General features: G+C 35.1%; 1 protein-coding gene across 3 annotated transcripts in view; it reads left to right on the top strand.

The window, feature by feature from the left end:
* Positions 1-2,295: 2,295 nt before the first annotated feature.
* SNX6 (sorting nexin 6) overlaps positions 2,296-10,503 on the top strand; it is a 60,563-nt gene continuing 52,355 nt past the window's right edge. The window contains exons 1-2 of one of the 3 annotated variants that reach the window (XM_074290624.1): positions 2,296-2,389; positions 2,562-2,609. In XM_074290624.1, the coding sequence (XP_074146725.1) occupies positions 2,384-2,389; positions 2,562-2,609 (54 nt within the window). In that variant the 5' untranslated portion in view covers positions 2,296-2,383. Of the gene's footprint in view, positions 2,390-2,561; positions 2,610-8,583; positions 8,713-10,503 lie in introns of those variants that run through there. The other 2 variants (XM_074290625.1, XM_074290626.1) reach the window with 2 other exon arrangements.

Here is a 10,503-nt window from a genome sequence, read left to right as displayed (position 1 = left end):
GGCAGTATTGGAGGTGAAATTGCCACTTAGCTACCCCCAGTTTTTAATGATTATAATAGATTTTTTGTTTTTCTTTTTCCAAGGCTGGCTGAAAGTATAGAGGCTCTATTCCTAGGCCTAGTCCTGCTACTGATGTACATGTAAAATTTTACTTGTTTCTTTAAATTTGACTCTCTTCAGTCAAATCCTGCTGTCCTGGAGGTTTAGCATATTAATGTTGAATATAGTGAAAATACCTGATCACAATAGCCCACTTGTACTGCCAAACTCAAAATATCTACTAGCCTCAACTTTGATCCTGCATCTCCTCTTCTTGCTGCTCACTAACTGGGTTACAAGTATGAACTATCCAAGATGATGGTTAAAGAACCTTGAAACCTGGTTGTCTTTCTTAAATCGTTTGATAAAACAAGTTTGAAGAGTTTCTCTAAATATAATAATAGATACTGAAGGGAGCTTCTAAATCTGATTCTTAAGCACTAATTGTTGACATATTGGGGGGAGGGGCAGGGAGTTTAAGGAGTCTACATACAATTCTATAATGAGACTTCCAAATTCTGCTTTTCAGAGAAATTGGCATTATAGAGATTTGGCACCCAAACATGGGACAGACAAGATCCTGATCCAATGGAAAAGTCTCTCTAACCCAGAAATTAGGGTAACAAGGAAACTTTGTTAGAGCTAAAGTAGAATTTCAGTGAAATGGGGCAAATTTTTAGAAAACAGCCTTCTGTTTCTGTTCAAGGAAAATGTTTAGAGAGCATTGTCAAGGTTATGAAAAGCCACGGATTGATTATAATTTTGGAGGAGATCACTGAACTTTTAGAAACTGTGCAAGTCATATGCCCTTATTTTTCTATGGAAAAAGAATTGGATCTAGACAAGTGGGAATTAGCAGGAGAGCAACTAGGTGAATACTACAATTCCAAACCAAACTTAATTTCCAAAGATACACTTCATACATACAATTTAATCCAAAGGCTTTAAAAAGTGTTAGACTAAAGAAAAGGAAGAAAGAATGGGAGGGGGAAAGGCTCCAACTAAACAGGTGAAAAGGATGAAGAATCAGATAAGAATAAGCAGGAGAAATTAGATCATTTCCAGTCCCTGAGTTACCTCCCTCAATTAACCCTTCATGGGTGGAGGGAGAAAGAGGAGGGGAAGAGGCAGAAACACAGACAGAATCACCTGTTAAGCAGCCTATGACAAGATTAGAAAAAGCATTGGTTAAGGCAAAAAAATGAAGGAGAGGATGCAAGTGGTTTTATAGATGCATACCCTGTGATTGAAGAACTTGACTCTTCAGGTCAAAAAAGGAGAAGATACACTCCTTTTGATTCTGTACAATCACTGAATCCTCAATTAGAAATAATCTCTAATTTCTTGGAAGAGGCTGAGTTTTCTATCTAACCTTACATTAACTATCTCTGGTTAAGTCTTGGCCTCTTTGTGGAGGTAAAATCACATTTACTAAGAACAGGGAATTGGGGAAAGAGCTAATCTTTCCTTGGAACTTCATTCGGCATGAATTCTCTTCCCATGCCTGTAAATAGTCTTTTCTGCATTATGTGCCCTTTCAGATCAGTCTGTTTTAATTTCTTATTTCCAATTTTGAGATAGATTCTTCCCTTTTATATGAAATACTCTTAGACCCAGTCTATTACATAATGGCTCTGACTGATTAAAAGAGGTATATGTGCCCTATTTACATTCAGTTTTTATGGTTTGATTAAAAAAAAAAATTAAGCATCCTCATCTAATTAAGGCATTAGAGTAGTTTTTGTCCTCACACAGTATGCTAGTATCTAGATAAACTGCATCTACAGTATATCCCAGATCTACAAATCTGGAAACTCCAAAAAAATATTTTTTTTTTAATGAATTAAAAGTTAATCTGAAATAACTTTCTTTTCACTAAGCATGTCCTTAAAGATGAATTCCTTCTACAATTTCCACAGGAAGCCAAACCCATCTCAATGGCTTACAGTTTGTTTGCAGACTTTGTTTTCTTCCCATTGGGAAAAACTAGATCATTTGTAAAAAATGGTCAGAACCTCGTAAAATTTAAATTGGAAATGGATAGGAAAATTCCCTTCTATTCCTATACGTACGGACGCGTGCTTTGTTTGGGAAGAACTTTAGACAAACTGAGAACACCCGCCTGCTGCAGAGGAAGAGATGAATAGAGAAGAAGCTCTCCGGGTATGGGGTACTATCTGTCCGTTCTGTTTCCCCCTCTGGGAAGTAAGCTGCACCACAACTCAGAGAGACAGCATTTAGAACCCTTAAGACCGGATGTGTTTTGTGCCCCGCCTGTCTCCTGCCGACTTCCACCGAACTCCGTTTCCTGTGCGCCTGCGCTAGCCCTTGGCTTGGAGCAGCCATGATGGTGGGTGTTTTCTGCTCCTTGGAGCGTCCGGGCACGCGGCCTGGGCCGTGGGGACAGCGGGGACTGCAAGCGAGGAAGGGTGGGGGGCTGCGCCCGCTTCGCACTAACTTCTCTCCTTTATATTTCCCCTTTCCCACCTTCTTCCTGGGTGCCTCCGGCGCCAACCCTGCAGGAAGGCCTGGACGACGGCCCTGACTTCCTCTCTGAGGAGGACCGAGGAGTAAGTTTTGATTCATTTACTTTTGGCGCCCCCTCCTCCTTTCTTTGGGCTCGGGAGGGCATCTCCTTTGTCTGGTCCTGCACTAATGCCCCACAACAAGCTTTGCACTTTGCTTCTGCCAGCAGCTGTGCTTCGCCCCGCCCTTCTGCAATCCCCCTTCCTTAGGGGACGCCCCTATTCCTGTGGCCCTGGGAGTTTTAACCCCTTCTGCTTTTCATTCCGTCCTTACATTGAGATCCCCGGAACATATAGGAAGACATGGAAAGAAGGGCATGCTTTTTTGTTAGGCTATATTGACGCAAAAAAATGGTACAAAAATTAGATTTCTAAACTTGGTCAAACTACAGAAATGCATAATCTCTACTCAAATGTTAGAAGAATTTTAAAATTTTTTTTTATTGTGGGGAACTCCCCACCAATATACATAAAACATTTATGTCTTATCAGATAAGTCTTGAGAAGATTTTTTTGGTTTGGGGTTTTGTTTTGTTTTGTTTTGTTTTTGAGGATGGTTGTTCAATCATGTCCAGCATTTAGTAACCCCATTTTAGGGTTTTCTTGGCAAAGATACTGGAATAGTTGGCTACTTTCTTCAGTTCATTTTTGCAAATGAGGAACTGAAGCCAAGAGGGTTAAGTGATCCTTTCTGAGGATCCCATAGCTAGTGAAGCCAGATTTGAACTCAGGAAGATGAGTTTTCCTGACTCCAGGCCTTGCTCTCTATCCCCTGCACCACTTGGTTAATCTACTTCCTCTGTGGTGTTTTAAAAAATGTTTTATAACCTCCTTATTGTTTTTTGTTTGCATTGCCAAGGGCAAGTTATTTGACTAGAGATATCATGTTAAAATATGGGAAAATGAACTCAAACTCTTCAAATACTCCTCAGTGAAGCTCTTTTTTATCTTGTCAATTTCCTGTCCCAGTTTATGGTGACTTGACTGACCCTCTACCACTTATAGCACTTTGTTCTAAGTATTGTATATCACCATCCATGATGATGGGCACATAGGTTATTTCATAAGATGAAGTAAACTGTTTTATTGGGCATCTAAACTGATTTTTTTTTCTCTTAAGTCCAAGTGCTACCTTTGAAGCCCTGTTAACTATATTTGTAAACCAAATATATACCTTTGCTCTTTTATTCTGTTAAGTTGAATAATGAAGTTAAATGCATAAAATAAAATTCATAAGATTATAAATAAAACTAAAAGATGCAATTTTTTCCTCCCCCTGAAATCATTAACTACCCGAAATCTATCCATAATCCTTTGCGGAAGCAATAGAGCTAGGCTATTATATTATTATTTTATAAGATTAGAAAATAATGTGTTTGAATAGAAATATTTTCTTAATGATAAAACTTTAAATTAAGAATAGACAAATACAGGGGCAGCTAGGTGGCACAGTGAATAGAGCACTAGCCCTCAAGTCAGGAGGACCCAAGTTCAAATCTGATCTCAGACACTTATCGCTTCCTAGCTGTGTGACCCTGGGCAAGTCACTTAACCCCAGCCTTAAAAAAAGAGAGAGAGAGAGAATAGACAAATATGAATTTGGAGAGTAATTATATTTTTGTCGATTAATATTTAAAATTTTTAATGAACAAAAATCTCTTTCCTACCTTCTTGTTCTAGACTGAAATTGCTAAGGGGATCCTTATAATAAATACATACAGATAAGAAAACAAATTCTTGCATTGACCATTTCTCAAAAATATCTTATTCTGCATTGTGTGTCAAGATAAGCTTACTTTACTGTCAGTCCTCTGAAAACATGGTCATTGCATCAGTTCGAAGTCCTTTGTTTTAATTGTTGTGTTACTGTATAAATTGTTCTGTTCACTTCATCTTGCATTGGTTTTCACAGTTCTGCTTATTTTCCTCTGAAATTATCTCTTTTGTCTTTTCTTGTTGCACAATATTTGGTACATTAACATACCAAAATGTGTTCAGCTATTCCCAAACAAGAGTACTCCTTAGTTTTTAGGTTTTTTACCACTACAAAAAGAATTTATGTACATCTTCTGCTATATATGAGTTCTTTCCCTCTATTAGGGAGTATCATTTTGTCAAAGAGTACAATTTAGTAGTCGACTTTTTGGACATAGTTGTAAATAATTTTCCAGTGACTGGACCAATTCATTAATGCGCCCCTCTAACATAACATTTTCCTTTTTTTATTTAGCAACTTTTCTTACCTGATGGGTATGATGTGTTGCCTATAAAATGCTTTAATTTGCATTTCTCTTATTTTTGATTTAGAGAATTTTTAATAAGGCTTTTGATAGCTTGACATAATTTCTTAGAAAGTTTCCTTTTTTTGTATCTTTTGACCATTTGTTGGATAATGGTTTTATTAAAATTTGAATCATGAAACCTTTAACAAGGAATCTTGATGCAAAATTTCTTCCTGGTTAATTGCTTTTTATTTTTTTTTTTCTTTTTTTCTTTTTGAGTTTTACCTGCATTGGCTTTTTGTGGGGAATCACTTCAATTTTTTTTGCACTCAAAATTGCCCTGTAATATTCTCTCTTACTTGATTATGAATGTTCCTCTTCCCTAAATTTAAAGTCTGTTCCTTTTTCACACCTTTAATTTGTTTATGATTCTTTTTTAAGTCATAGGTATCAAAGGGTATTAAGTAATTTAAAAATGTTTAGCAGAGTAAAAGTTTTTGAAATCAGTATGCAGCCAACTTCTGTGCTGTAAGATAGGCACATTTGGAGATTACCTTGCTGTAATGGGTTAGATGTTTGTTTAGAATTAGTTTCTGCCAAAGGCAGTCCATTTTTCCTGTTGAGTTTTGCAGAATGGCAAGTTCATTCCCCAGTAACTGGGGTCTTATTTTTTTTATCCAGTGGTAATTACCCTTTCAGCTAGGCACTTTACATTCCATAATGATAATTGATTAATTTTAATTCAATTATTTCAAGTTTAAATTAGAAGATAATAAATTAGAAGAAATAATAAACAAATCTTTACTTAGCACCTATAACTAAGTTGTTGTTTTTTTCCCCCCAAATATTGGCTCAAATCCCACCTTCTATGAAGGTCTTCCCTCTAAGATTACTATCCATTTACAATATATTTTTACATTCTGCATATCTTTTATGTACATTGTTATTTACATATTATCTCCCATTTTATTTAATTCCATTAAAAATAGGGATATTGGTTTTTGCCTTTCTTTGTATCAGGAATGCTTAGTATAGTATTGGCACATAACAAGCTCTAAATAAATGTTTGTTGCTTGACTAATGAAGCAGCATGTCTACTTCTTCCTTCCTAAGGCCTGTAGAGTTGGATGAGTGTAGAAATGAGACTAATTTAGTCAAATATAATTCTTTTTTAAAATGTGTTTCAAAGTTTGGTTTAATACACTTGTGGGTATGGCTTTAATTTTTTTTTGTTGTAACTTATAAGCAAAACCAAATATACAGAATAAAAGTAAAACATTAATGCAAAGCCTTTAACATTTAACAGGTACTAAAATTTTTGGGATCCCATGTGTTTATGTATATTTGGATTTGAATACTGACCCTTCCACTAGCTCCCTATGTGACCTTGGCAAGTTTCTTAACCTTTCATGTAAATCTCTCGAGGTTCATTCCACCTCCAAATCTCTGACTCTATGCAATATAATATAGATTGTTATACAAACAGAGCTTCTGGGTGTGTATGTATACTCCCCCAAATCATCTAACTCATACTTGAACAATAATTTTTTCTTCAAAATCTAAAATAAGTAGTTATACAACTGTTTTAAGGTTCCTTATTATCCTGATCCCTAATGCATAGTCTTAAACTTTTAAACAACTTTTAACTACTAGGAAGTTTTCTTTACTATCAAGCTTACTTCTTTGGCATTCAGTAACTCCCTAGTGTTCTAATTTTTTGTCGTTATCGTCGTCCCCTTCGTTGTCTTCGTGTCCCCCCTCCCCCCGGGGACAAACAACTATTCTTAATTCTTGCCATATGTTGTGCCTTTCTTAAGTCTTAAGTGAGTTCAAGGGCTTTTCATGTGGCATGGTACTAAGTTTCTTTAGCACAGTATATGAAAATTATTTCTCAATTGTGGCAATTGGAACTGAACACAATAACTTGTTTGTGGTCTGACCAAGGCAAAGTATAGTAGGACTCTGATTTCTTTAATCCTAGATACTCTATAATGCCTTTCTTAAAACAGACTAAGAATGCATTTAATTTTTTGGTTGCCATATTACACTTTAGACTCTCTGACTTTGCAGTTCAACAGAACCTCCATAGCCATGCTTCCCTCAAATTGTATTTGTCTTCTTGGACCTAGTCTATTATAATAGCCTGCTAGTCTTTCCCCACTCCACTCAGTCCATATTTCACACAACTGTCAAAATGATATTTCTTAACTGGACATTTTTCACTAGCTGTCTATTCCCATGCTGGGAATTTTCTCCCTCCTCATGTCTGCATCCTAGCTTTCATCAAGCCCTAGATAAAATCCTACCCATAAGAAGAATTTCCAGAGCCCTCTTAAATCTAATCTGATTCTTCCTTCTGAGATTATTACTGATTTATCCTGCTCTGACATAATTGTTTGCATATTGTCTCCCCAATTAGATTGCATTCTTGAGAGCAGAAACTATATACCTTCTTTACGAAGCACAGTGCCTGAAATGTAATAAGTACTTAAAATGTTTATTGATTGATTGTCTTAAAACTCAAGTATAAAACTGAATTTTTACTACACTTGTCTCTTCCATTAGAATGAAAGCTTAAGGGCAAAAACTTTTTGTATCCCCTATACTTGTAACAATCTTTGAAATGTAGTTGTAGTAAGCCTTGCATTTCATAAATGTTTGTTGATTGATTTTCTGCTTGTGAAATAATTTTCTTAATCTATAGAATCTTTTGGGGTAGGGTATGGTATTACTCTCCTGTAATTACTCCTGGTAAGGCTGAGGTTGGCAAATCTCTTTAGCTGTAGAGTAGAGCTTCAATTGGCTAAATTGAGTATGTGTCTGCACTAAATCTAGCATCAGTATAATTGGTCCTTCAAATTAGTGGGGCCTTTGTGTTCCTCAAGACGAACAAGGTTGAAATCAACAGGTTTCCAGCTAACGGTTGATTAAATTTGCCATGCTGATTACTAGAAAGATCAGACTCTTGAGGAACTATTGTACCTCCAATCTGGGTGAGATGTGAGATAGGGAGAGCCTCCCTCTTTTTTTTCCATTCCCTTAAGATGTCTTTTGAAACCTAATTATTCTTTGTTTTAGTTATTCGCTGTTGTCACTATTTATTATCTTTGTCCAAGTTATTGATAAAACTAAAACAATGCAGATCCAAAAACAGATTCCCAACAATCTTAATTAGAGACCTTTCAAAGTTGCAATTAAAGTTTTAATGTATAATGTTTGGGTTTCACTATTAAACTACTTCTAAATTCAACTAACTTTTATAGTTTAACCCATATCCATCCTATGCATGCAGATAATCTAAGAGACATTGCTAAAAAATGTTTGGCTAAAATCCAAGGAAACTTTTCTTTTTCCATAACTGAATTTTATGAAACATTCAAAGAGCAATTAATTCCAATACAATAATTTTTTTTAATTAAAGCTTTTTAAATTTTCAAAACATATGCGTGGTAATTTTTCAACCTTAATCCTTGCAAAATTTTGTGTTCCAATTTTTCTCCTCCTTCCCCTCGCCCCCTCCCTTAGATGGCAAGTAATTCAATATTATGTTAAACTTGGTAAAAAATAAATGTTAAATCCAATCTATCTATAGATAGATAGATAGGATTTAACATTTATTTTATTAATTAATTAATTAATATATTTATACAGTTATCTTGCTGCACAATAAAAATCAGATCAAGAAGGAAGGGAGAAAAAATGAGAAAGAAAACAAAATGCAACCAAACAACAACAGAAAGAGTGAGAATGCTATGTTGTGGTATACACTCAGTTCCCACGGTCCTTTCTCTAGGTGTAGATGGCTCTCTTCATCCCTGAACAAGTGGCACTGGTATAAATCATCACATTATTGAAGAGAGCCACATCCATCCGAATTGACCGTCTTATAGTCTTATTGTTGCTGATTTTACCTAGCATCTGTTCATGTAAGTCTCTCTAGCCCTCTCTGAAATTAACTTTGTGGTCATTTCTTACAAAACAATAATGTACCATAACATTCATGTACCATAATTTATTCATCCATTCTCCAGATGATGGGCATCTTCTCAGTTTCCAATTTCTTGCCACTACAAAAAAGACTGCCACAAATATTTTTGTACATGTGGGTTCCTTTTCCTCCTTTTAGATATCTTTGGGATATAATCCCAGTGGAAACACTGCTAGATCAAAGGGAATGCACAGTTTGATGATTTTTTTAGTAGGTTCCAAACTGCTCTCCAGAATGGCTGCATCTGTTCACAGGTCCACCAGCAATGTATCAGTGTCCCAGTTTTCCTACATCCCCTCCAACATTCATCATTATTGGTTCCTGTTATTTTAGCCAAGTATATAGTGGTATCTCAGAGTTGTCTTAATTTGCATTTCTCTGATCAGTAGTGATTTGGAGCACCTTTTCATATGACGAGAAATAATTTCAATTTCTTCATCTGAAAATTGTTCATATCCTTTGACCATTTATCAATTGGAGAATGGCTTGATTTTTTATAAATTTGAGTCAAATTATATATTTCAGAAATGAGGCCTTTATCAGAACCTTTGAATATAAAAATGTTTTCCCAGTTTATTGCTTCCCTTCTAATCTTGTCTGCATGTTTTGTTTGTACAAAAACTTTTTAACTTAATATAATCAAAATTATATTTTAAAAATATTTTATGATCAATAATGATTTCTAGTTCTTCTTTGGTCACAAATTCCTTCTTCCACAGGTCTTTGAGGTAAAGTATCCTATGTTCTTCTAATTTATTTAAAATATCATACTTTATGTCTAGATCATGAATCCATTTTGACCTTATCTTGGTATATGATAGGTGTGGGTCAGTGCCTAGTTTCTGCCATACTAGTTTCCAATTTTCCCAGCAGTTTTTGTCAAATAGTGAATTCTTATCTTATAAACTGGGGTCTTTGGATTTGTCAAACACTAGATTATTATAGTTATTGACTGTTTTGTTCTGTGAACCTACTGGTAATGCTGAGGCTGGCAAATTTCTTTAGCTTTAGATAGAGCTTCAATTGGCTAAACTGAGTATGTGTTTGCACTAGCCTATTCTACTGATGAACTAGTCTTTCTTAGCCAGTACCAAATGGTTTTGATGACCACTGTTTTATAATATAGTTTTAGATCTTGTACAGCTAGGCCACCTTCATTTGATTTTTTTTTTTTCATTAACTCTTGAAATTGTTGGCCTTTTGTTGTTATTTTTTTCTAGGTCAACAAAGTAGTTTCTTGGGAGTTTCATTAGTACAGCACTAAATAAATAGTTTAGGGAGTATTGTCATATTTATTATATTTGCTCAACCTATCCAAGAGCACTTGATATTTTTCCAGTTGCTTAAGTCTGACTTTATTTGTGTGGGAAGTGATTTGTATTTTTGCTTATATAGTTCCTGACTTTCCTTTGGCAGATAGATTCCCAAATATTTTATCCTATCGACAGTTATATTAAATGGAATCTCTTTTTGTATCTCTTGCTGATGGGTTTTGTTAGTGATGTATAAAAATGCTGATGATTTTTGTGGGTTTATTTTGTATCCTGCAACTTTGCTGAAGTTGGTGATTACTTCTAATAGTTTTTTAATTGATTGTCCAGGGTTCTCTAAGTATGTCATCATATCATTTGCAAAGAGTATTAATTTTGTTTCCTCATTACCTACTGTAATTCTTTTAGTTTCTTTTTCTTCTCTTATTGCCAAAGTTAGCATTTCTAATACAGTATTG

The sequence above is a fragment of the Sminthopsis crassicaudata genome, chromosome 2, assembly GCF_048593235.1.
Source record: "Sminthopsis crassicaudata isolate SCR6 chromosome 2, ASM4859323v1, whole genome shotgun sequence".
Classification (NCBI taxonomy): Eukaryota; Metazoa; Chordata; class Mammalia; order Dasyuromorphia; family Dasyuridae; genus Sminthopsis; species Sminthopsis crassicaudata.
Note: the sequence above shows the minus strand (reverse complement) of the source record. Positions and strands in the feature narration are given on the sequence as shown.